General features: G+C 36.7%; 1 protein-coding gene across 6 annotated transcripts; it reads left to right on the top strand.

Moving 5' to 3' along the window:
* The first annotated feature begins 416 nt into the window (after nucleotides 1-416).
* LOC121980687 (extended synaptotagmin-1-like) lies at nucleotides 417-27,362 on the top strand. 6 transcript variants are annotated; one of them, XM_042532841.1, is made up of 14 exons: nucleotides 420-887; nucleotides 3,858-3,932; nucleotides 4,003-4,110; nucleotides 10,366-10,398; nucleotides 10,490-10,579; nucleotides 14,826-14,942; nucleotides 16,833-16,976; nucleotides 17,091-17,510; nucleotides 17,655-17,792; nucleotides 18,497-18,688; nucleotides 18,793-19,071; nucleotides 19,300-19,437; nucleotides 24,158-24,463; nucleotides 26,791-27,362. In XM_042532841.1, exons 1-14 carry the CDS (start codon nucleotides 696-698, stop codon nucleotides 27,004-27,006), a joined length of 2,448 nt encoding a protein of 815 aa, XP_042388775.1. In that variant the 5' UTR covers nucleotides 420-695; the 3' UTR covers nucleotides 27,007-27,362. The 6 variants fall into 6 exon arrangements, with proteins under 6 accessions (XP_042388779.1, XP_042388775.1, XP_042388776.1 ...); XM_042532844.1 differs by lacking the exon at nucleotides 420-887 and adding an exon at nucleotides 3,613-3,725; XM_042532845.1 differs by lacking the exon at nucleotides 24,158-24,463 and having other exon boundaries at nucleotides 417-887.
* Nucleotides 27,363-27,778: the final 416 nt, after the last annotated feature.

Raw genomic sequence — 27,778 nt, 5'->3', positions numbered from 1 at the left:
CATATAAACGAACCAAGCTCAAACCAAGCTCAAGCCAAGCTCGAATCAAGCTCAAGCCAAGCTTGAATTAAGAGCTTGATAACATCTAAACGAATCAAGCTCAAACCAAGGTCAAGCCAAGCTTGAACCAAGCTCAAGCCAAGCTTGAACCAAGCTCAAGCCAAGCTCGAATTGAGAGCTTGATAACATCTAAACGAACCAAGCTCAAGCCAATCTTCAAACAAGCTCAAGCTCATAAAAAATAAACCAAGCCAAGCTTGAACCCCCCAAAGCTCGGCTCGGCTCGGCTCGGCTCGGCTCGGCTTGTTTACAGCCCTAGACCCATTGTACTGCAAGATGAGCATTTTCCGGATTTTAAAAATAATAACAAGTATTTTATTTTATTTTATTTGTTTAGAATCATACTTTTTTTTGTTCTCATTCGTTTCCTATCAGCGGAGGAGGCGATGGTGACGGATTCGAAGTCTTACGACCATCGTCGGTCTCCGACTTCTTCCGCTTCTAGTCTTCTCCTCTTCTCCTCTTCTCTCCATCTCCTCGGGCCTCCTCCTCAGATCTGTTTCAGCCATTTCTCGGCGATTTGGAACTCCATTTCTCGGCGGAGCCGGGAAACGAGAATAGTGTTTTACAATGATTGAATCGGTGCTTGCGGCAGAGGGAGGGAGGGAAGGAGAAAGTTGAGGTTGTTTGAGTAAATGGCGAGGAGGATATGGAAGCGGTTTCAGGCGAAGGAGGCGTCCGTCGAGCTGCCGAACCAGCTGATACAGGACAAGCCCCTTCTGCCATTTCTGATTCTGCTATTTCTCTTCGCCTGGGCCGTGGAGAGGTGGTTGGTGCCCTTCTCCAACTGGGTGCCGCTTGCCGCCGCCGTCTGGGCTACTATCCAGGTGAGTGGTCTCTGCTGTCTGTGATCCGTGTGCCGTTTTTTTTCCTCCTGCGGAAAGGTAGATCCTCTTTAGTGGTTCGAATAAACCTTTTGTTGAATTATTATTTTTTTTTGTTTTGTTTTTTTTTTTAATGTTACTAGAGTTCTTCCGGAAAGGTAGCTCCCTTTTTGATGGTTCGCATAAGGATTTTTTTTTTTTTTTGAGATCTCGGGTGCTGTTTATATGATTATTTGAGAGAGAGTTTTGCGAGATAAGATATATGTAACAGATCCCAAACAGTCGAACTAGTCCGTCACTGTTATATATATATTTTGTTATTGTCTTTCCTAATTGAATTTTCAGTCAGTCCCTTCACTTTCTATAGGGCTATAAACGAGCCGAACCGAGTTTTGGGGTGTTCAAGCTTGTTTGATAAGGTAACCGAACCAAGCCGAGCTTAAAATGAACTAAGTTTTTGAAATAATTGTTCAAGCTTGACTTGATTTATTTTTTATGAGCTTGAGCTTGGTTCATTTAGATGTTATCGAGCTCTCAATTCAAGCTTGGCTTGAGCTTGGTTCGTTTAGATGTTATCGAACTCTCAATTCAAGCTTATTTGATTGCTTGAAACTTTTAGTTGTTTGATTGGTTATTGAGCTTAATAATTTAAACTTATTTATTTATTTTATTTTATTATTTATTTAATATATTGAAAAGAGTTTTATTAATGAATATGGTTCGTGAACATTGTTCACGAACGTTGTTCACGAATGTTAACGAGCTAAACACATATGTGTTCAAGCTTGTTTGTTTAGTTTAACGAGCTGTTCAAGCTTGTTTGTTTAATTAATCTTGTGTATATTGAACGAACATAAACAAGCTCTTATCAAGTCGAACATTAAACTTGTTCATGAACACTTGGTTCATTTATATCCCTAACTTTCTATACTTTGATGGTTTAGCTCTGACTAGAGCAATGGAGTCCGTCAATGATACAAATGGCTTCGACACGTTTGCTGCGGGTGACAGATATAGCAAACAGATCATGTAACTAGGACTATTTTCAGGATCATCCTCAGACTGTTTGTCAGGATGGTGACTGGATGTGGATGGTTTTTGACTATATCAAATTATTAGCCTGGTTAGCAATAGAATAGCTCTCTGGTTGAAAGCTTGGAAATGATGCTGTTGGTATTGAATGATAGAGGACCTGAACTTAATGGACACGTTCCTTTTTTGTTCCCCATTGAAAAGAGGACACTTAAAAGGTTTTTTTAAGCACCCCGTTCATGAACCTCTTTGGCTAATTAGGTTTATTATTATTATTATTTTTTAATATGGGTTGACTTTTTTTATCATCTTTTGCTACTATATGGGTTGACTTTGACACACATGTGCACTAGGTGGGTTGCGGTTCTAATAGTCAAGCCACTTCATGTGTCTGACAAGAGAGATTTTATATTTTTTTAAAAAATTATTCTCATTTAGAAACGTTGTTTTTTATTGGAATTGGCTTTGTTTTTTATTGGAATTGGCTTTCTTGTGGCTCCTATGATTGATTCAAGTTTACATTTTTCCCGTATTTTGAGTTGGTTGTCGCATCTTAGGACAAAATTGGTGTATGCTTTGCTCAGTGCAAGCCAATATTTTCTCTAAAGAGTGTCGCTATGCTAGTGCTTCAACTAGATAACATGTTTCTAACTCTATTTTCATTTCCTTTAAATTTATAGTGCTTTACTGACCGTGTGCTAGTTCTTTTTTGTTTTTTTTTAAAATTTTTCTGCTTAAGGGAATTATTTCTAATGGGAACCCTTGGTAGCCCTCTCTACCTTTAAATATGTATTGTTGACTAAAAGAAATATCGCAAGCAATCTTTTACTGCTTACAATTCACACATGACTCCCTAACACCTCTCCCTTATGTTGATTCAAATATATTATAGAAATCTAATTTGTCACAAATATGCTCAACCACTCTTAACTATTTGGTGAATAAATTTACCAAATGATTGTTAAAACTAACAGTGATAATCTTATTGGATTGGTCTTTTTTCCTGATGAAGTCAATATCTATATGGTTTATCCTCTTGTGACATACAAGATTTGAACCAGAGTCTAAGCGCTCCGATGATTTGGAATTTTGATGGACCATAGTTATTAAAAAGTTCAAATAGAAAATTATCTATGTTATAGCCGTGATTTGATGTCTGATGCTCGACATCATGCATATGCATCTCCAACTACACTTGGCTGACATTAGGTAAGAAATGTATCTTTGAAGATTTTAGTCAAAACAAGTATTCCGTCACTAAGTTCTTGAATTTTAGCATAGTTGATAGAAATATTCTATCATTAAATTCTCCTTTTGAATTTTCTTTCTAGATAAATAATCCATGCCCAAACCATACATTTACCTTTGAACTTGTTTTCCTGAGGAATGGAGTTTTTGCAAGGTTAGAGTATTGCCCCCCCCCCCCCCCCCCCAATGAAAGATGGAACTTTAGTATCTATAGGTAGTTTTTACCATTGCTGCTGGAGTTCCTTCTTCCTGCATGTTAGAAATGTGGCAATTAGTTACCTTAGGGTGCTACCAACTGAAATTCTTTAATTATTAGGGAACATTATAGTGACCAACTGACCATGGAGTTTTGATACATTATTTCTGAAAGGCCATGCCCACATGTACCCATATCTTTTAACATGCTGTCAATGACATTAGCTTTCCTACCAGTAGATTTCATCTAGAAAATTGGGTATTATTTGGAGTGAGAGTGCAGATAACCAAGGAATGCCAAAGCATGAGAAGCTGGGTAGAGAAATAGGGATTTTGCAATATATTACTATCAGCATTTAAACCAAGGTTATTTCTCACCTGAGATAACTATTTTGTTCATTTGATTTCTTGGTCAAAGTTAAAGTTATGTTTTTCTTTTCTGTGCAATAAATTTGTTTGAACATAGGGATTCTTTATTCACCTTTATTTTCCTTGCAGTATGGTGAGTTCCAACGCAGGCAGCTTGTGGAAGACATGAATAAAAGATGGAAGCTGCTAGTCTTAAATACATCAGTATGCTTTGTCTATATGATTTGCAATTATCCTAGGATCGACAAGTGATTTATTTGTAAACATTATGCAGCCTACCACACCATTAGAACCTTGTGAGTGGCTGAACAAGCTTTTGGTAGAAGTTTGGCCTAACTATATGGAACCAAGACTTTCAAAAAGGTTTTTCTCAATGGTAGAGGTAAGTAAATTCATTGAATTGGTACTGTATATAAAGCAAGTTTGGAAATGTAAGGAGTCTAACAACCTGCTAATACCTTGTGGGAGAATCTCAGTTTCAATTATTTGACTTAGCTTTGTACCTATATATTCAAATACTTAGTTAGGCCTAAATGCTATATATATGAGTTGTAATCTCCTTAAGTGAATCATAACACTTCTAACAAACTCCGCCCATGATGACCGGTCATGGCCGGTCCCAAGCCCGGATAAAGGAGGAGGGTTGCGTTAGGTTGCCAGCCAGCGTCAAACTATGGCAAATATTTCATGAATGAATCCATTAAACTATTGTGCTAATGCTAGGTTGTTCCCCGGAAGGAACGCGTTGCAGGGTCCGACTGTAACGTCTCGGCAAGGACTGCTACATCTCCAGAACTCGGGTGTAGTGATAAATATGCAAGAGTTCGCGTTACAGGGTCCGACTGTAACGTCTCAGCAAGGACCGCTACATCTCCATGAGAACTTGGGTGTAGTGTTAAATAGGCAAGAGTTCTCACACCATAGGTTAGATAAGAACAAATATGATAGGAAAACTAATAATCTAAGATTTGGAACATGGAATATAGGAACTCTCACTGGTAAATCAATGGAGGTAGTAGATATGATGATTAGGAGAAAAATTAATATTTTGTGTGTACAAGAGACAAAATGGACAGGTGAGAAGGCAAAGATGATAGAGAACTCGGGTTTTAAGTTATGGTACACTGGAAAGAGTAAAACAAGAAATGGAGTGGGTATTATTGTAGATAGTTTGTTAAAGGATGAAGTTGTAGGAGTAGTTAGAAAAGGGGATAGAATTATAGCCCTTAAGATAATAGTGGCGAAAGAAACTATAAACATAATTAGCGTATATGCACCACAAGTAGGATTAGATGAAGCTACCAAATTAAGGTTTTGGGAGGACTTAGATGAAATATTACAAAATATTTCACCAAATGAAAGGATTTTAATAGGAGGTGATCTAAATGGGCATGTCGGAGTGAAAAATGAGGAATATGAGAGAGTACATGGGAGCTATGGGTTTGGAACGAGGAATGAGGAAGGGAAAACTATATTAGATTTTGCGATAGCATATGACCTTATATTAGCTAATACGTTTTTTAAGAAAAGAGAAGAACACTTAGTCACATTCAAAAGTGGGAATAATAAATCGCAAATTGACTTTCTTATGGTTAGGAAGAAGGATAGAAAGATTTGTAAAGATTGCAAAGTCATCCCTGGAGAAAACTTAACTATCTAACATAGGGTAGTAGTGTTGGATATACGCCTTAAACATAGTATCAATAGAAAGAAAATATATACAATTCCTAGAATTAAGTGGTGGAAGTTAAAGGATGGGAAGCAACATATATTTAAGGAGAAGATAGAAGTACAAGCATTAGGTGAAATATATGATGACTCTAATACAACATGGGATAAGATGGTATCAAAGTTAAAAATAGTAGCTAAGAGTGTCCTCGGTGAGTCAAAGGGACATGCACCGCTAAGTAAAGAATCTTGGTGGTGGAATGAGAAAGTACAAGAGAAAGTGAAGGAAAAACGAATAGCTTATAAGGAATTATATATTTGTAAGAATGAGGAAAACTTAAAAAAATATACAATAGCCAAGAAAGAAGCTAAGAAAGTGGTGAGTGAAGCAAAAAATGAAACTTTTGAACGGTTATATCAAAAATTGGATACAAAAGAAGGGGAAAGAGACATTTATAGAATAGCTAAAGTGAGAGAAAGAAAAACAAGAGATCTTAGTCAAATAAAATGTATTAAAGATGAATGTAATAGGGTATTAGTAAGCGATGGAGAAATAAAAGAGCGGTGGAAGAGGTATTTTCATCAACTTTTTAATGAAGGTTTAGGAGAGTAACTTAACTTGGGTAATTTAATTAGGTCAAATGAGCATCGAAATTTTAATTTTTATCGTAGAATTCAAACTTCAGAAGTAAAACAAACTTTAAATGAGATGCACAATGGAAAAGCCTGGACGGATGATATTCGATAGAGGTGTGGAAGTGCTTAGGAAACAAGGTATTGAATGACTTACAAAATTATTTAATGATATTGAAAGAAAAAAATGCTCGATGATGGAGTAAGTACTCTGGTTCCTTATATAAGAATAAGGGAGGCGTCCAAAATTATGCAAACTATAGGGGTATTAAACTAATGAGTCATACTATGAAACTTTGGGAAAAAGTAATAGAAAAAGATTAAGGAAGGAGACCACAGTGAAATTTGGGTTTATGCCGGAAGGTCGATGATAGAAGCTATATATATCTTCTTAAACAATTAATTGAAAAATATCAGGAGCAAAAACAAGATCTACACATGGTATTCATTGACTTAGAAAAAGCTTATAATAGAGTCCCAAGAGAAATTATATGGAGAATTCTAGAAAAGAGAGGTGTTAGTGTAACATATATTGAACTAATTAAGGATATATATGAGAATGTAACGACTAGAGTAAAGACTTCAAGCGGAGTAACTGAAGCATTCCCAATAAGATAGGGTTATATCAAGGATCAGCTCTAAGTCCCTATCTTTTTACACTAATTATGGATGAACTCACTGCGCACATTCAAGATGCAATACCATGGTGCATGTTATTTGTAGATGATATTATTTTGGTAGATGAAACACATGAAGGAGTAAATGCTAAACTAGAATCTTGGAGGGAAACACTAGAAGGGAAAGGTTTTAAGCTTAGTAGATTAAAGACAGAATATATGGAATTTAAGTTTAGCAATATTAGAAGTAATGAAACAATTGTTAAGATAGGAGAGGACGAGTTGCCTAGAACCGAGCGATTTAAATATTTAGGATCATTTTTACAAAATGATGGAGGGATTGAGAGAGATGTCTTACATAGAATACAAGCAGGATGAGTGAAATGGAAGGGAGCGTCGAGTGTTTTATGTGACCGTAAAGTACCTCTTAAACTTAAAGGTAAGTTCTATAAAATCGCAGTTAGACCTGCTATGTTATATGGAGCTGAATGTTGGGCTATGACTCGAGCACACGAGCAGAAGATGAGAGTTGCAGAGATGAGGATGTTAAGGTGGATGTGTGGACATACGAAGATGGATAAAATAAGAAATGAGAGCATTAGAGAGAAAGTCGGAGTTGCATCTATTGAGGGAAAACTCCGAGAGATACGTTTAAGATGGTACGGACATGTACTTAGACGACCAATAAATGCTCCAGTTAGGCGATGTGAAACTATGATAAATATGCATATCAAACGAGGAAGAGGAAGACCAAAAAAGACTTGGTTAGCAACAATAAAACAAGATAAAATTAATTTAAATATAGATGATGATATAATAGGAGATAGAGCTCAATGGCGTAAAAGGATTCATACAACCGACCCCACCTAGTGGGAAAAGGCTTGGTTGTTGTTGTTGTTGTTTGTTGTTGTATAGATGATGATATAATAGCAGATAGGGCTCAATGGCGTAAAAGGATTCATACAGCCGACCCCACCTAGTGGGAAAAGGCTTGGTTGTTGTTGTTGTTTGTTGTTGTATTTGGTACTTAGAGCAGATCCTGTATTCATTAGGATTGAGGCCACAAGTTTGAAACTATGATGCAGCCTCTCCCTCCCTCTATTATAAGTCATAATTCTTTTTCTTCCCCTTTGGCAACCATCTATCTCTGTACAGTTCACAGTGATTTTATCTGTGCCTCCTCTTCCTCTTTATCTCAAGATGAACTATGAACTATGAACTATGCTTAAAATTTTATCATCAACTTTTCATCTTTTATTCATCTTGTGGGCATGATTTAAGATGGCGTTAGAGTATTAGTTACTGTCTACATCACCCAACATGTCCGTGTATCAGTGTATCTCTTGACATCTTCTCCCTCTCTTGGGGTAAATGATAGCAAAATTACTTTCCTCCTTTCTTAGAAAGATGTTGGAAACCTAATTTCTCTTAATTTGCAACACCTTTATGAGCATCTCAATTCATTGCAACTTTGAAAAGATAAATTAGGCTTTGCCCGTCTTCTAGTACTCTCGACGTTCTTGCCAATGAGTGGAAGGGAGGTAGGTAGGCAGGTTGAAAATAGAGGCCGGTAGTAGCGGTGCTCCCCCTTCACCTATTTTGTCATTTTTGTCAGATTGCTGGCAAAATTTGGTAGTGGCGGTGGTTGTACCTCTTGGAACTCCTTGAGGTGGGCAGGGATAGTGATCTTCAAAGGGAGAGTCATTTTTAGATCCCGTCTCCTTGATTGATGGCTGCTACCTTCTCATTGCCTCTTGTTTGCGATCATTCACTAGATCTCCTTAAGAGAAGATGAGCATGTTTTGATTCTCGTAGAAGGAAAAGCAAGGTTAATGTTTGAGGGAAAGGGTGGTGTTGCATCGAGAGGTCGAACCTAGCAAGTGATCAGCGAGATAGGAAAAGTCAAATGGCAAGGAGCTTTCAGATTTGGTAAGGGCAGATTTAATACTAAAGCCCAGCATCACGAGTAGGCAGAGAAGGCACTACTGAGTCTAGAAACATGATGACAAGACTGGTGGAGGTCCAGCTCACGGTCTTGTGGAGAGTGGCTCCTTTATTGCTTGTACAAGCTGAAAGTGGTAGCAAATGTTGTGGTCGATGAAGACAATGTCAAAGAGAGGTGTTTTCTGTGGTATCACTGATGGAGCAGGTTGAGAGGTGTTTGTTGTGGTGTCACTGATGGAGCAGGTTGAGAGGTGTTTGTTGTGGTGTCACTGATGAAGCAGGTTCTGGTGGAGAGGGGATTAGGTCAAAGGCCTAAGGAGTTCATGATTGATGGTGCCTCTCTCCCTCTTCTTTGCTTGTTGTTTCCCTACGTGGTTGAGGTGGTGAGTGCGATCCCAGGTGGCTAGTAAATCACAAATTGCAGGATGAAGGCCATACGGAGGAGATCACATATTAAAAGATCTCTCAAATTGATGGAGCGTGTGGCAAATAGATTAAGAGGTAGTGTGCAAAGGAGAAGGGTGAAGGGGTTGGAGGTGGTGCCCTAGTGAAAGATGGGAGCTCGAAGAGGTTGTGCAGTACCAGCGGACCAAGTTGTGCAGGGATGGAGCACTGATGGGTTGTCTAGTAGCTATAATACGAGACAGAGGGATAGAGGATTGAGAGATGAGGAGGAGGTTGACATAATGAAAATTCTCCATTGGTAAAATCTCAACTTTGAAAGTCTCCAATAATTGTAAAATTTGGGATAAGAAAATGATTATTTTGTTTCGAGATAACAATCACAAGAGATTTATATAGATTGTTAAAAAAATTCTAAATGAACTATTGATGTGATTGATATGAGACTAATCTCGCTAGATCAATCCCATTAATCTAATATCTCTAAAGAAAATTTCATAGTTTTTGGATATTAAGGCTACCTTAACATAGTTGTATTTTGTGTAGTTGAGAACTTGAGATGTAGTAGACAAAATTTCCTTCATTAGAGGCCTGAAAATATATGTTGATCTTAGTTGACATAATCTAAAAATGCCAAATTGTTTAAAAGTAACATTTTTGGTTCTGCTTCTATGAAATCCTTTTTAACCTAATTAACAGTCTTTTCTTTTTATTCAACAACAGAGGTTTTTTCTATAAGTGGGTGCACAAGATGGAAGGGGCATTTTATAGTTCAGTATACGAACATATTTTGTTCATTATGTTCTACAATCAACTTATTCAATCTCAGGGATTACCATTGTCCTGATAACTTTCTAGGGGAAAATTCTCACGTGCTCATGATTCCCATGAATGAAATCCCCAAATAAGCAAAATAAAACTGGAGTACCAATAATCATCTGAAGCAAGCAGCTTTGAGTTTTTGATATAGGTACAAATTTTTAAGAAATGTAGATATGTTGAGTAACTTTTCCCTCATATTCCAGAGTTAAAAAAAAAAACTAAAGAGAAAGCTGGCAATTTGGATTTTGTAATCCTATAAACTAGAGGATTCTACTGAACCCAAGCGTACATGATGTGGGTGTCTTAGCCTTCTTGTATATACACATACCTATAATGAATGCTTTTTTACCCACTTCCTTTTTAATTTTTTGTTTACACCAAGAATCATAAACTATGACCGGCATATGAAGACAGACACTTCTTTGCCATGCTATCTGCACATGCTAAAAAGATGGACCAGGAGTAATAAGAAAGTTGGCGAAGTGTGATTTTCTGCAAGACTATTTTTGAACTGTCCATTAGCTAACTGAAATTTTCTTTAAATTTTTCAGAGGATGCTAAAGGACCGGAAACTAAAGTTGATTGTAAGTGCATCCTTGTCATGTTTACACATTAACGCTACGCTGCAGAAGAGTAAGAACTCAGCCATTGATTCGAGGATACTACCTGCTGCAGGAAAAAATAGAACTTCAGCAGTTCTCACTAGGTTCTTGTCCACCTAATTTTGGACGAAATGGCATGCAATGGATTACTTCAGGTGATCAGGTTTGACACTTGGATTCTGCTCAAGTATACGGAGGATTTTCTTAATTGTTATAATCAGGATTCAGTAATAATTTTAATCATGTTTAACTTGTAAATTGGTAAACAGGTATAAGACTGCAAATGGCAACTACTTTTTGTTATTGATCCAGTGAATAAGTAACTAGTGTAGGTTAGATCGGTAGACTTTCCTCTGATGTTCTTTTTAAAAAAGTTGCTATTTGTGGTCTTGTCATAGTGCCCCCAATCTTTTTATCAACAGCAATGGGTTAGGCTTGGTACCACCTTCTTCTGGACAAGTTGAGGAAATGAACATGGTTCTAATTATGCCATGTTTACAGTTAGGTTTGGTTTGATTTGACTGTGTAATAGTTCGATCTAAGCTTAATGGCAATGATGAGAAACATTTAAAACAGAATAAACATTTACCCATGGCAATGATAAGAAACATTCAAAACAGAATAAACATTTACCCTTTTGATATAGTCTATAAGGTATTATCACAAGAAAGAAATGATACCCTTATCTTACAATGCCAGCAAGTTCCATTATTTAAACCAATATAACAACAACAACCAAACATTATCCCACTAGGTGAGGTCGGCTATATGGATCCTTTTACGTCATTAGACTCTATCCCTTACTATATCATCGTCTATATTTAAATAAATTTTATTTTATTTTATTTTATTGTTGCTAATCAAGTCTTTTTTGGTCTTCCTCTTCCTCATGCTCGTACCATCTTAAACTTGTCTCTCAGAGTTTTCCCTCAATAGATACAACTCCGACTTTCTCTCTAATGTTCTCATTTTATATTCTGTCCATCCTTATATATCCATGCATTCTCATCTCTACAACTCTTATCTTCTGCTCATGTGCTCTAGTTATAGCTCAACATTCAATTTCATATAACATAACAGATCTAAATACAGTTTTGTAAAACTTTCTTTTAAGTTTTAGAGGTACTTTACGATCACATAAAACACTCGACGCTCTCTTCCATTTCAACCATTCTGCTTGTATTCTATGTAAGACATCTCTCTCAATCCCTCCATCGTTTTAAGAAAATAATCCTAAATATTTAAAGCTCTAAGTTCTAAACAATTCATTATCTCCTATCTTAACAATTATCTCATTACGTCTAATATTACTAAAATTAAATTTCATATATTTTGTCTTTATTCTATTAAGCCTAAAACCTTTTTCTTCTAGTGATTTCCGTCAAGATTTTAGTTTAGCATTTACTCCTTTATGTGTTTTACCTACCAAAACAATATCATCTGCAAATAACATGTATCACGATACTGTGTCTTTAATGTGCGCAGTGAGTTCGTCCATAATTAGTGTTAAAAAATAGAGATTTAGAGCTAATCCTTGATATAACCCTATCTTTATTGGAAATACTTCAGTTATTCTGCTTGAAGTCTTTACTCTAGTCTTTTCATCCTCATATATTTTCTTAATTAGTTCAACATATGTTACGCTAACACCTTTCTTTTATAGAATTCTCCATATAATTTCTCTTGGGATTCTATCATAATTTTTTTTTTAAGTCAATGACTACCATATGTAGATCTTATTTTGCTCTCGATATTTTTCAATTAGTTGTCTAAGAAGATGTATAGCTTCTATTGTGACCTTCTAGGAATAAATCCAAATTAATTTTCGATTACCGTGATCTCTTTCCTTAATATTTTTTTCTATTACTTTTTCCCAAAGTTTCATGGCATGACTTATTAATTTAATACCCCTATAGTTTGCACAATTTTGTATGTCTCTCTTGTTCTTATATAAGGGAACTAGAGTATTTACCCTCCATTGATCAGACATTTTTTTTTTATTTTCAATATCATGTTAAATAATTTTGTAAGTCATTCAATACTTTTTTTTTCTAGGCACTTTCATATCTCTATCATAATATCATCTGGTCCAACGACTTTTTCATTGTGCATTCCATTTAAAGCTTGTTCTACTTCTGAAGTTTGAATTCTACGATAAAAATTTAAATTTTTATACTCATTTAATCTACTTAAATTACCTAAGTTAAGTTGGTCATCTAAACCTTCATTGAAAAGTCGATGAAAATACTTTCTCTTTTATTTCTCCATTGTTTACTAGTACTGTATTCATCTTTAATACATTTTATTTGGATAAGACATTTTGTCTTCCTTTCTCTTATTTAGCTATTCTATAAATGTCTCTTTCCCCTTCTTTTATATTCAATTTTTGATATAATCGTTTAAAAGTTGTATTATTTGTTTTATTTATTACTTTCTTAACTTCTTTCTTGGCTATTATATATTTTTTTAAGTTTTCTCATTCTTACAAATATATAATTCCTTATAAGTTCATTTTTTCTTCACTTTCTCTTGTACTTTCTCATTCCACCACCAAGATTCCTTACTTAGTAGTGCATGTCTCTTTGATTCACCGAGTACACTCTTAGTTAATATTTTTAACTTTGATACCATCTTATCCCATGTCGTATTAGAGTTATTGTATATTTCACCTAATGCTTGTACTCGAACCTTCTCCTTAAATATATTTTGCTTCCCATCTTTTAATTTTCATCACTTAATTCTAAGAGTCGTATATATTTTCTTTCTCTTGATACTATACTTAGGGCGTATATCTAGCACTACTAATATATGTTGGGTAGTTAAGCTTTCTCAGGGATGACTTTGCAATCTTTATAAATCTTTCTATCCTCTTCCTAACCATAAAAAAGTCAATTTGCGATTTATTATTTCCACTTTTGAACGTGACCAAGTGTTCTTCTTCTCTTAAAAAATATATTAACTAATATAAGATTATATGCTATCACAAAATCCAATATAATTTTCCCTTCTTCATTTCTCGTTCCAAACTCATAACCCAATGTACCTCTCATATTCCTCATTTTTCATTTCGACATACCTATTTAGATCGCCTCCTATTAAAATCATTTCATTTGACGAAATGTTTTGTAATACTTTATTTAGGTCTTCCCAAAATTTTGATTTTGGTAACTTCATCTAATCTACTTACGGTGCATATATGCTAATTACATTTATAGTTTCTTTCGCCATTATTATCTTAAAGGCTATAATTCTATCCCCTTTTCTATTTACTTAATGAACTAGCTACAACACTACTCACTCTATTTCTTGTTTTACTCTTTCTTGTGTACCATAACTTGAAACCCAAGTTCTCTATTATCTTTGCTTTCTCGTCTACCCATTGTCTCTTGTACACACAAAATACTAATTCTTCTCCTAATTATCGTATCTACTATTTCTATTGATTTATCCTATGCTCCATGTTCCAAATTTTAGACTATTAATTTTTCTATAATATTTGTTCTTGTTCGACCTATGGTGCGAGAACTCTTGCCTATTTAACACTACACTAAAGTTCTCATGGAAATATAGCGATCCTTGCCTAGACGTTACAATTAGATCCTGCAATGCGAACTCTTGCATATTTAGCATTACACCTGAGTTCTGGAAATGTATCGTCCTTGCCGAGACGTTATAGCCGGATCCTACAACATGTTCCTTCTTAAGAACAACTTAGCATTAACACAATAGCTTAATGGATTCATTCATTGAACATTTGTCATGTTTAACGTTGGCTGATAACCTAATGCAACCCTCCTATTTAAACCAATAGGACCAGAAAATGAAAAACATAGAATTTTGTTCTAAAATATGTCAAATTACTTATAGTAATAAACTCAAATCAACATCCTTATAAACATTATAGTAAAACTTTTCCATGTTATGAAAATTTAGAAGTCCAAGGATTAACAGGTGTATCTTGTATTATTAAGTTTGTTTATCAAGTCTACTGGATTAAGTCCCAAATTTATACCAATATAGCAGTATTTTCTTAAATATTTTGGATGAGTTTTCTGTTTTTCTGGTAATTGAACATATTAGATCCAATGATTAACAGGTATCTTGTATTATTAAATTTCTTTGCCAAGTCTGCAGAATTTAATCCTGGTTCTATGCTTAAACTTGAAATGAATATAACACTATTTTCTTAAATATTTTGGATGAGTTATTCTGGAAATTGAACCTATTAGATGTGATATGCTATTTTCCGGTGTCATTAGTCCTACATATTTTTCAAATAATAGACCTTGTACATTTTTTTTTATTTGCTTATTATACTCGCTCCCTTGGATACTTTGCCTGTTTACATTATAAATGATAGAATACATTTGAATACCAGCCTGAACATTCACAATTTTCTTCACTTACAGCAAGTTATGCGATTGGGATTTGATTGGGATTCTGTTGGCACGAGCATATTATTGCATGCTAAGTTGGCACTTGGAACTGCCCGCATTATCATCAATAGCATTCATATCAAAGGAGATGTACGGAAGTACTTCCCCTTTCCTAGTTTTGGTTGTCTTTATAGTACTTTGCTTTTGCTAGATATTTTTTATGAAGTGATATGTTCATTAAACACAATTTGTGGCTTTGAATGGACCAATGGAGTTGAGATACCAAAGGAATAGAATGAATGGTTTCAGTTTTCGTATTACTGCTTTGGTTTGATGCCCATTTGAACTTGGTGTATCCATTTGATCTAGCTTTCTATTAATTCTTATTTCAGAAGGTTCTAGTGGCAGATATGAAGACATTCCGGTATATCAAATATCAGTTGGAATAAGCTTATACTGTCATATAATGTATCACAACCAAACTAGTTATCTATCATCAATTCTTAACAGATATACCCGTGCTGCCAATTGTTTATGAGTTCTATATATGCTGAGATAGTTACCTCATAGAATATAGTTTTGTGTCACTTCTTGCATATTCCAGAGAAATTGTCAACCTCTATCATTCCAACATATAGGATCAATTGATAGTGCGATGTGGAAGATGGGATTGCTAGAGGGGGAGGGCGTGAATTGCGAACTTGCAAATAAACCGTCTAATTTTCTCTTGCTATGTAATTAGCAAGGACACACATTAGTATATAATGTGGACTAATGAAAACATAGAATCGAGCGTACCAAGTGACTCATGTATTTACTTGGGTCTACAACCCTAAGTTGCTACGTTAAAGACCTATGCACACGGAGTCACTATTTTTCTCCTATTCATTAAAGGGCTAAAGGTGAAGAAACCTCTTAATACACTTAGCAAGAATACATATAAAGAATAAGGCAATGGAGGCTTAAAAGGAGAGCAATGTAATTAACTAATTATATTTAAGTGTGTATGTGTAATCTTTGAGCCTCCTTTATAGTCCCTACCTTCAATAGTCGAGTTTGTCGACGTGTCACTGTTTAGGTTGACCGAAAGCACTTTCGATCCCGTTGACCTCATCCATGAACAAGTCTCCTTCTATCCACATTTGCTGATGTGGCAACCTTTTGGTCGACTAGATCCACTCCGGTCAATCTGATCCTCATTTAATACAGATGTTTGATTGTCTCATTCAAATGTGATCCACATGTACTTTGGTCGACTGGATCTGGTTCCAATCGCTTGTAGCTCCCAAATAGATTAGCTTGTAACCTGTTCAAAGAAAAATATTATTGACTACATATGTTAATCGGATCCATTCTTGGAACTCAAACTCAAGTTGATTATGACCAAGCCCGCTTAAGATGAGTTCTACCCTTGGTCCCAAATACAAGTTCACTCAACTCATCTCACAAACAACTTCCCGTGCTTCTTGCTCCACCGGCGTACTCTTCCTCCAAGACTCTCATCCCTTGGATGCATTGAGTCCGTCGGCTTCCTTCTTGTATCATCCTTCTACACGCTTATGTCTTTTGCTCTAAGAAGAGCTGTTTCTGATACTTTTTTGTCTTTCCAGTCCCTCGGATGTCCTATACCACCCTTCATCATATTACATCAAACCCTAAGTCATCAGGTGGTCTTGTGTATTCTCCCAATTCTCTGCACACTTAGACACATATTAAACCACAAGGCAAGCCTAACTTACACCCATTTGCCCAAACATCAAAACCGTGGTCATCACCACACAAGGTATCAATGATCGCTCCTTTAACCGTTCGGAGTACTAACATTATACGCTAATGGTTAGAAGTTTTATATATGCAGAAATTAGAATGATCTTGAGAATACATTTTTATCTCATTTAAGTGAGAACTAACTTATTAGCTGTTATTGTATTAATATATGCCATTCTCAACTGCTAACGGTTTCCAAGCTCTATTTTAAACACTATCATATCATCATCCTTAAACCAAGGAGTCAAGGACTATTTTTTTTTTATGGTGCAGTTACTCTTAAGACCAATTCTTGATGGTCAAGCTGTCCTCTATTCGTTTGAATCAACTCCTGACATTAGAGTAAGTGTTGCATTTGGAAGTGGTGGCTGTCAGACACTTCCTGAGACAGAGCTACCTGGTGTTCGCAGTTGGTTGGTGTGTTCCTCATCCAATTGCAATTCTAGTGTTGCCAACACTATTTCATTTTCTGATCTTTAATTCCTATATAAGTTAATCTCCTTGCTACATCTTGTTTTATACTATTTTTAGGTCAAGCTTTTCACAGAATCAATAACTAAATTGTTAGTTGAGCCTCGCTGCCATTGCTATTCTTTGCCAATTGTGGATCTACATAAGAAAGCTGTTGGAGGTGTACTCTCTGTTACTGTAGTTTCAGCCAGTAATTTAGACAAGATTAACTTAACAGTCAACAATTCAGAAACTTGCCAAAGCTCTAGTGGGAGCATTCAATTGCCAGGAAATCTTGGGAACAAGGCTTTGCAGACATTCATCAAAGTGGAAATTGGTAATTTAACAAGAAGAACAATTGTTTGTGATGGTTTAAATCCCAGATGGGATACTACCTTCAATATGATGCTACATGGAGAAACTGGAATTTTGAAATTTTACCTTTATGAATCAAATGGAAGCAGCATGAATTCGAACTACTGGACCAGCTGTGAGATAAAGGTACTGGTGTCAATATAAGATTCCCAATTTTATTAGTTCTTGACATGCAATCTTACTCGTTAACAAATCAATATAAGATTCCTAATTTTGTTAGTTATTGACATGTGATCTAACACATTAACAAATTCTCACAACTGGGATCAGATGAAGTATGTTGCAGATGATTCTACAATGTTCTGGGCAATAGGACAGGGATCTGGAATGGTGGCAAAACAAGCTGAAAATTGTGGGACGGAAGTAGAAATGACTATTCCATTTGAAGGACCATTTAGCCACGCGGAGGTAAATATTCTTTTCTAAGACATTAATAAATGTTATTTGTGATTCTCGTTGCATAATCATTTTTAGTACTTATTTGAAAATCATTGCCATGAATCTATTTCTGTATCAATCAGTAGTTGTTTTCTATGTTAGGCTTGTGAACATTTCTGTTATCTTGTTATTACTTGCCCTATCAATGCAATGAGGTGCTTGATTGTAAGGAGGCAATTCCTTGATAGTTACTAATATTTTCTAGTAGTAGTTTTCAATGGATTTATTTTTCTTCCAAGCACCTGGCTGAGTAGATTATCTAGCCTTTGGCTTTCGCTATTGGATGGTTCCCATCATTAATCTTTGTTGACGACAACACTGATCAATTGATAGTTATTAAATCTTTGTTTAATCTATTAGATTTTTGAAGGTGTCTTTTTTCTCACTAGTCGTAAATGACCTTCATTTTGCTTGTTCATCTATATAGGTTTTAATCTCTCAGTTTCTGTAATAATGGAATTATTTCATTATTGCTGTGCAACTAAACTATGTCTAATATACACCAACACTCGAGCCAAGAAGATAGCTTTATAATTTTTTCTGCTTTCAGTTAACTCGGTTATTCTTGTTCCCAGTTAATTCTACATAAAATTATTGAATTGTCAACTATTCATGGTTGAATTTATGTAACTTCTCTTGCAGCAAAATTTCTGACGTGGTTTCATTTATTTCAGTTAACAGTCAGGCTTGTTCTTAGAGAATGGCAATTTTCAGATGGTTCTACTATCTTGAGTAAATCTGTCCCTCATTACCTTCAGACAAGAACAGAAAGGAAGCTTAAAGTTACTGTACTTGAAGGAAGGAATCTGGCCACTAAAGATAAATCTGGAAAATGTGATCCCTATGTTAAGCTTCAATATGGAAAGGTTGGCTGCAAAATTATACTGTCTTCATAATAAGCTCCTCTTGAATACTGAATATGTATCAGAACAATGCTTACTTAATTCTTCTAACCTGCAAATGTTTATAGGCTTCTTACCGAACAAAAACCATTCCTAACAATGCAAGTCCAGTGTGGAACCATGAGTTTAATTTTGATGAAATAGGAAGTAGCAGTGAGTATCTCGAGATCAGATGTTACAACACAAATATCTTTGGAGATGAGAATATAGGAAGTGCAAGAGTGAACATGGAAGGAATTTCTGAAGGTTCCAGCAGGGATGACTGGATCCCTCTAGAGAGAGTTAATTCTGGTGAAGTGAAGCTCCTAATAGAAGTAGTGAAGAATGATGATGATGAAATTTCAAAGGTATGTGGTTAATATTCTTTCTCAATACCTTCAGTAGGAAACAAGTTATACTTTGTTCCCATTTTCCAATCTAATCTTTCAAATTAAGAATATATTTGTAGTTTAATGGATTGAATGTTGTGCTCATCCTCATTTAGGTCATGCAATATTTTGTTAAAAGTTATGTGCATGTTTGGTTTAAGTGTTTTATGTTTCTTTTTCTGATGCGTGTAACTTGTAATTTTATAGAATCCAGGAATGAAACAGGGATCTGGCTGGATTGAACTAGTACTTATTGAAGCTAAGGATCTAGTTGCTGCTGATGTAAGGGGAACAAGTGATCCTTTTGTAAGGGTTCATTATGGGACTTCCAAGAAACGAACTAAGGTTAGGAAATTGTCCTACATTTAAATTCATAGTTGCATTAGCAAGTGGATATCTGGGTGGGTTTCTTTTTCTTTTTTGAAATCTTAATTCATTTAACCAGTAGTTGGGCATATTTTATGATTGTACATAAGTATCTGAAAAGGTAGCATGTATGTTAATCATTGGATGGCAAAATGGATTTTTTCCACCAGAGCTAAGTCGAGATCAATATTACTAGTGAAGAAATAAAGACTATTCGTATTGTTCCTTCTAAGTTTTGTCACCTTCTCTTTTTACTTCACAGCACACACAACCTACTGAACTTCTTGTTGGGTGATGCATCTTCACAACTTATTTTGAGACATTACCTGAATTACACAATTTGCAGATATCTTCTTTATCCTGTTCTAGGTTTCAACTTTGACGCCCCAAAACTTGTCCTGCTTATTGTTGGAACCCCAAGGTTGTTTTGGTGTGATCAACAAGTTAAGTTAGGCCCTGTGTGTTTCTAACCTTGTGTCTAAGTGTGCAGGAGCTTAGGAACACAGGTAGTCGAGCGGAAGACGCAGCTAGCGAGAAGGACGACAGTCCGAGGGACGAGGTGCTGCGGAAGAGTACTCCGGCGGACGAGAAGGAAATGCGCGCGGTAGTTCCGAGGTACGAAAGCCGGAGCTGAAGATTGCTCGGGGAGCAAGAGACGCAGCTAGCGCGAAGGTCGGCACGGGGTGCGACCGAGGGACGAAGTCTGCGGATGAGTACACTGGTGGACGAGAAGGGACACGCGGCAATTCCGAGGGACGAGAAGCCGGAGGGAAGCATGCTCGAGAAGACCGGAAGATGGGTTCGGGTGAGGCCTATTCCGGATGTCAGAGATCACCCAAGCAAGCGGAGCCGAAGAGAAGACCCGGACCGAGGCGAGTGAACCGGAGAAGAGAGCACGGACCAAAAGTCAACTGGTTGACTTTTGGCCCGGTCGCCGAGCTGTCCGGCGCCTTTCACAGGATCGAGCTGACTCGATCCAATCGCTGGGGATAAATTTTATCCCCTGCGCGGAACCCTTCCAGGTGCTCCACCAAGGCTATAAATATAGCCTTGGTCCGTAAGCTTTCATTCAGAAATTGTAACAACACTTGTGTGCTTCCACTGCTTTGATTAACTTCTTTCCTTTTGTGTCTACACTGCTGTAAACGAGGCTTCTCCGCCTGAAGGAGTTCTTAGTGCAACCATCTTCCTTGGATTAACAACCTCCCCGGTTGTAACCAAGTCAAATCCGGTGCCTTGTTTTTATGCTTTATTTTCTGTTTAATCTATTTTTCAAGTGTTAGCTTAATTGTTCGAGAAAGGGTTGTGTTTTATTCAGGGCTATTCAACCCCCCCTTCTAGCCGGCCCAACGGTCCTACAAGTGGTATCAGAGCCGAGGCGCTTCAGGAAGACTAACCGCCGAACGAAGCAATGTCATGGCCGGACCAAGCATCCATCCGCCGAAATACGAAGGGGACTTCTCTACGTGGAAAAAACTAATGCAGGTATTTCTTACAACAGATATTGAACTATTTTTAACAATGAAATTTGGCTTTGAAGCTCCAGAGGACAAGGAAATAGATAAATGGACAAAAAAGGAGCAGGCTGACTTCGTGGCGAACGGCAAAGCAGAGTACCATCTGCTAAGCGTTCTTCCGCCTCAAGAAGTCAACAGGATCGGTAAATACAACTCCGCAAAGGAACTTTGGGAGAAGTTCCTCGAGCTGCACGAAGGTACGTCCGAAGCCAAACTCGCTAGACGAGATCTGCTTCGCAATCAGCTCACTAGCCTGCGACTTGGGGAAGACGAGACAGTCGCACATCTGCACTCCAGAATAAAAGAAATCATCACCGAACTCACGAATCTCGGAGAAAAGGTAAGTAACCGAGATTCGCTCAGGTACGCCTTAAATTCATTTCCAAGAAATTCAAAATGGGCATCACTAGTAGATGCTTTTTACATTTCAAAAGACTTAGAAAAAATTTCATTAGAAGAATTTTTATCAACATTTGAAGTGCATGAGTCAAGATGTGCAGGAATGAAGGAGCCCAAAAACAACGTCGCCCTCAAAGCTTCGAGAAACGAACCTGAATCAGAATCTTCTCTCGACGATGAGGAAATGGTAATGATGGTAAGAAGATTCAAGAAACTTTGTAAATCCAGATCTGCTAACCATCCGCAGGAGAAGAAGAAAAGGACGATCCGCTGCTACCATTGCGACGAAGAAGGGCACGTCAAGGACAATTGCCCCAAGCTGAAGAACAAGAACAAGGAAAAGGGTAAGAAGCCTATCCAAAAACGAAAAGCCCTAAAGGCGACGTGGGACGATACGTCGTCGGAGTCGGAAGTCGAGGCATTCTCCGGACTTGCTCTAATGGCAAGTCATCAAGACGACGACTGCGAGTCAAGCTCTTCCGAAATGAGCATCGAGAGCATCGATGAAGGGGGAGATTCGTCAGAAGAAAGCAGCAGTTTAGGGGGAGACACGGAAAACGAACTCGATAAGGTAAGTCAGGTACGTTCTCTTCCTCCCGATAAACTTTATAAATTTGTTAAGTTATTAACTAAAGACTGCTGTAAATTAAAAAAAGAAATAAAAAATTTAAAAATAATTTTAGTTAAGTCTTGCCCTCTAGAAGAATTAGATAAATCAAAATTGGAAAATGAAAAATTGAAACTTGAAAATAATGAATTGAAAATTCAAGTAGATAATTTGGAAAATCATGCATGTTCATTTAAAACCAATGGTAGAAGATTTAATAATTTAAATTGGTACTTTAAATATCACCCTAGACAAATTAGGAACATTTCAAGAAAATATATTCCTAAAAACGTTTTAGTTAATCCAGTAGGTTGGAACCTATATTGGGTTCCTAAATCATGCTTAAACTGAATTTTAAATTAAAACTAGCGCTTTAAGTGAGAAAATTAAACAAAGAATTTCTTTATGAGGCTTTGTCAAGGAAGTGGTTGTTGCTCCAATAACCAAGAAGGCCTCGTGCCTCGCCACGACCTGGAAGCCAAAATATTGAAATAAATGTTTAATTAACTTACTAATGAAGCATTAATAAGTTATGCTCAAAAAGGGTTATTCAAAACATTTTATTTCAATTTAGAAATTTACTTACTTAGAAATTTTTAATTGCCTAGTCATTTATGTGCTTAAACATTCTCAAAAATCATTCTTTCTTAAAAGATTTTTTGAAATTAGAAATTTATGCTCAAATTACTTAGAATTTTTTTTTTAAGTTAGAAATATTTTTAAAAAAAAAAAATATTGACTTAGATTGTTTCTCTTGGAACCCCATTTTTTTTGTGATCAAAGGGGGAGAAGGGAAAGTATAAGTTTAGGGGGAGGTAGATATATTTAATTTTTTGTCTATCTTTTTTACTAAGGTAGATAGAGTTATTTTTTTTCCTATCTTTTTGTACTTAAATTGCAAATTAAGTTAAGTTACTTAATTTTATTTAAAGTCTATTTTACCCTAGCTTAACTTGGGTTGATCACACCAAAAAGGGGGAGATTGTTGGAACCCCAAGGTTGTTTTGATGTGATCAACAAGTTAAGTTAGGTCCTGTGTGTTTCTAACCTTGTGTCTAAGTGTGCAGGAGCTTAGGAACACAGGTAGTCGAGCGGAAGACGCAGCTAGCGAGAAGGACGACAGTCCGAGGGACGAGGTGCTGCGGAAGAGTACACCGGCGGATGAGAAGGAAATGCGCGCGGTAGTTCCGAGGTACGAAAGCCGGAGCGGAAGATTGCTCGGGGAGCAAGAGACGCAGCTAGCGCGAAGGTCGGCACGGGGTGCGACCGAGGGACGAAGTCTGCGGATGAGTACGCTGGTGGACGAGAAGGGACACGCGGCAATTCCGAGGGACGAGAAGCCGGAGGGAAGCATGCTCGAGAAGACCGGAAGATGAGTTCGGGTGAGCCCTATTCCGGATGTCAGAGATCACCCAAGCAAGCGGAGCCAGAGCAGAAAGACCCGGACCAGAGGCGAGCTGAACCGGAGAAGAGACCACGGACCAAAAGTCAACTAGGTTGACTTTTGGCTCCGGGTCGCCCGGAACTGTCCGGGGCGCCCGGAACCCTTCCGGGCGCCCGGAAGCGACTTTTTCACAGGATTGAGCTTTGACTCGATCCAACCGTTGGGAGATAAATTTTATCCCCCCAGGGCGCCCGGAACCCTTCCAGGCGCCCCGACCAAGGCTATAAATATAGTCTTGGTCTAGAAGCTTTTCATCAGTTCAGAAATTGTAACAACACTTGTGTGCTTCCACTGCTTTGATTTGCTTCTTTCCTTTTGTGCCTACACTGCTGTAAACGAGGCTTCTCCGCCTGAAGGAGTTCTTAGTGCAACCATCTTCCTTGGATTAACAATCTCCCCGGTTGTAACCAAGTCAAATCCGGTGCCTCGTTTTTATGCTTTATTTTCTGCTTAATCTATTTTTCAAGTGTTAGCTTAATTGTTCGAGAAAGGGTTGTGTTTTATTCAGGGCTATTCAATCTCCCCTTCTAGCCGGCCCAACGGTCCTACACTTATAACTTCTGGTTGCAGACTTGTGATCAGTTTGTTTCTTGACATGATTTTCATGATTTACAAATTCTCCCATTTTCCCTCTGAGTTTAAATACTAAATACACTGTTTCTATTTTAGTTTGTTGCTCACATCAGAGCATTGTTGGAGAATAATCTAGCAATTTATACCTTCACCTTCCAGGTCATTTATAAAACATTAAATCCGGAGTGGAATCAAACATTAGAGTTTCCTGACACCAGCAGTCCCTTAACCCTGCATGTTAAGGACCATAACACTGTGCTGCCGACATCTAGTATAGGGTACTGTACAGTTGAATATGAAGGCTTGCTCCCAAATCAAACAGCTGACAAATGGATTCCTCTTCAAGGAGTAAAGAATGGGGAGATCCATGTGAAAATAACAAGAAAAAGACCTGAGGTACAGAAGAAATCCAGCTTGGATACTCCTATTTCTTCATTTGACAAAGCACACAATATATCTACACAGGTAAAATTTTTAATTGTTTTCTTCTCTTTTAGTAATTTATCCTTCCTAACAGAATATGATTGGGTTCCATTGCATAAACTGTGAAACAATTAACAAATATCCATGCTTTCTTTGGCATATCTTTAAAGCATCCCATGCAGTAATCTAGGGTATGCTACCAAGATGAGAAAGTGAAATATATATATATATATATATATATATATATATATATATATAAATCAGTGATTTTAATATGGATTTAGGTGTCACCCCTCATCCAGTGCCTATTGGCATTCTACACAGATAGTTTGACATCGGTTTGCTGTGCTGGCCTCCATTTGTTGTATGAATTTACCTTCTATATCTTGTTAGCGATGATCTTTTGATTCTTGTTGCCACACCCTCAATTCTCTTGAAAAAGATAATTATAATTTGCGTCAGTAAAATTGCATATCGAACCATCATCATTTCAAATTCCTATTTATGCTACTAAATTGCACAATCTTGTAATGATATTTGTCAATCTCACTCGGCACTCATGAAAAAGACCCCGACCACAGATTTCAAGGCTGAACTTGCTGAAACGCTTACAGAGTATAAATAAACTACAATAATAGCTTGATTCAGATTGTGGTTGCTGTGAAATAGTCTTATATTTACTTTTGTTTTGTAGCTTCAACCTTGAATATTTGTCTAAGAAAATATTTGAGAGTTTTCTCATTTTGATGTTACAGTTTTGGGGTTTATTGGAAATATTTTTTTAAAATTTATGTTCTAATTTGAAAATTTAAAGAATCTCTAACCTAATATGTTAGACATGAACTTACAATCATATCCCTAGTCTGGATTTTCATGTGTATCACTTGTATCAAACTCCAAATCATTTGTATCCGTCTCTATGCTGCCTGTATCTCGTTTCTTATTCCTCCATATGGATAGCATTGGCAAAAATGCCAAGCATGCTTATGTTGCCAATGTACCAATCTCAACACAATATTGAACCTTGTGTCCCACAAATATCGCCTATGCAGCATGAGGATTAAATCCGTGAAATCAATAGCTTCAGTCTACTCCGCATAATTATGTTGCTATCAACTTGAGGGGTGGGGTGAGGTGCTCCTATAATGTTCTTGGTCTAAGATCTAATTTTGAATCACAATCAACTCAACTGGAAAAAAGACCAACAAGCTGCCTATTTCATCATTTTAGCATTTTTCTAGGGCTCGCTCTAGTTATTTTGTTATTGGTATTCTAGGGCTCACGTGGATATATTGCATTGCAGATCTTTACATAATGTTCATAAGTACTTCAGATACTAGTCAGATTCTCCTTTAACTAAGATTAGATATGTACCTGTGAGTGGATGGTATAACTATAGAAAGATTAGAAAGTGTTGGTCTTTGCTGTACAACGGCTTCGTTTTCAGTTCTAATCCTTCCTAATTTATATTTGACATGTGAAAACCAATTCAAAAAGGGGAGTCTTGGCGCAACAGTAAAGTTACTGCCGTGGAAACAATCTCTTGTAGAGTAGGGTAAGACTGCGTACAATAGATCCTTTTCAAGACCTCACATTGGTAGGAGTTTCATGCACCAAACTGTCTCTTTTTTATGTGAAGCAATTCAAGAGGTCAAAACTCAAAGGTGAGTACTTATAGCCATGCACCAAACTGTCTCTTTTTTATGTGAAAAACAATTCAAGAGGTCAAAACTCAAAGGTGAGTACTTATAGCCATGCACCAAACTGTCTCTTTTTTATGTGAAAAACAATTCAAGAGGTCAAAACTCAAAGGTGAGTACTTATAGCCATGCACCAAACTGTCTCTTTTTTATGTGAAAAACAATTCAAGAGGTCAAAACTCAAAGGTGAGTACTTATAGCCATGTAACCCCTCGAATGAATCTGTCATGAAAGAGTTTGTGTATCTTTATTTACTATTGTGAAAACATAGGTGGAGTGTGCTTCTACTCAAACTAGATTACTAAATTATTCTTCAGTTATACATGGGCATTCACAAAGGTTTTTGATGAAGAATCTTATGTTAACGCCCAGGTATCCTTAACCTATCTATGATTTTATCTGGACAGTATTCAATTCTTCTCTTAATGCTAAGTGATATCCAGCCCTATGTTTGTATGCATAGAGCACCAAGACAAAACGAGCACTTGAAATTTTCTTCTTGAATATTCAGATCTTTACTCCATCTGCATTCCATCTTCCTATTGCCTTCTGTATTTCCAATAAGGAAAATTTATTTTCTATTTGCAATGCATAAACCACAACTTGTTTGTGTTTTCCTTTTTTGTCTTACCCATATTGGGGTACTGAACTCCAATTTTTTAAATTCAGATGAGAGACATGTTGAAGCAATTACAATGCCTAATTGACAAGGGTGACCTAGAGGCGTTATCGCTGGCTTTGAGTGAGGTAAAAAATGCAGAAGATGACCAGGAGAAATACATGATTCAGCTAGAAAGTGAGAAGGCTCTGATGATCAGCAAAATCGACGAACTTGGTCATGAGGTCACAAGAGCATTCTCTGACCCCGCAAACTACAACACATGATTTTAATCCCACTTAAGAGTCCAAGAACAAATAAATGGTGTTTTACTTTACTATTATAGGTGTAAACTGGCATAATAAAAATCAAAAGGTGCACTCACATAATTTAGCAAGGATCACGCTGCTGCAAAACTATAGTGGCTGTGATGGCAGGACAACACGATCACAAATTAATATAGGAATGGGTTTGATTCCATGGCTGATTGTGGAAGTCTGAATCTGAGTAGGCTGGATCTTGAAGGAACGTTTGTGTATATTTGATAGCTGTTGGTTGAGCTTCTTGGATGTTGAGGTATGTCGTGCATAACCATCAGATCGAATAAATTTAAGGTTTGATTAAATATCATTTCTATTTTCAACCAACATTTTTCCATGAATGCCAATAGTTTATATATGTAATGGAAGTTTGTTGGGTGTCAGCTCTAATGGGTGCACCTCGATCTTAAGTATTGGGAAATAATTAATTTTAATGAAATGAATTCCCATACACGAAAATTTACCAGTTACATTGCCATAGTTATCAAACTTATAAATGATAAGAAACAATTTTTTTTTAGGTTTAGTTAATTCCCATACAAGAGAATGTTGGTGCGGTTGATACGGTTTGGATCAGAAGGGATGAATAGGATATTTGTAATTAAAAATTGGCATTTCTCTTGCCAACGAACTGACAATATATATATATATATAGAATTTACTTGATTACAATCCTCAAATTGTTAGACTAAAAAATACGAAGAGCACGACTAAGATCTCCTTTGAACAAGAGTTAGAG

The sequence above is a fragment of the Zingiber officinale genome, chromosome 5A (genome assembly GCF_018446385.1).
Source record: "Zingiber officinale cultivar Zhangliang chromosome 5A, Zo_v1.1, whole genome shotgun sequence".
Taxonomy (NCBI): Eukaryota; Viridiplantae; Streptophyta; class Magnoliopsida; order Zingiberales; family Zingiberaceae; genus Zingiber; species Zingiber officinale.
Note: the sequence above shows the minus strand (reverse complement) of the source record. Positions and strands in the feature narration are given on the sequence as shown.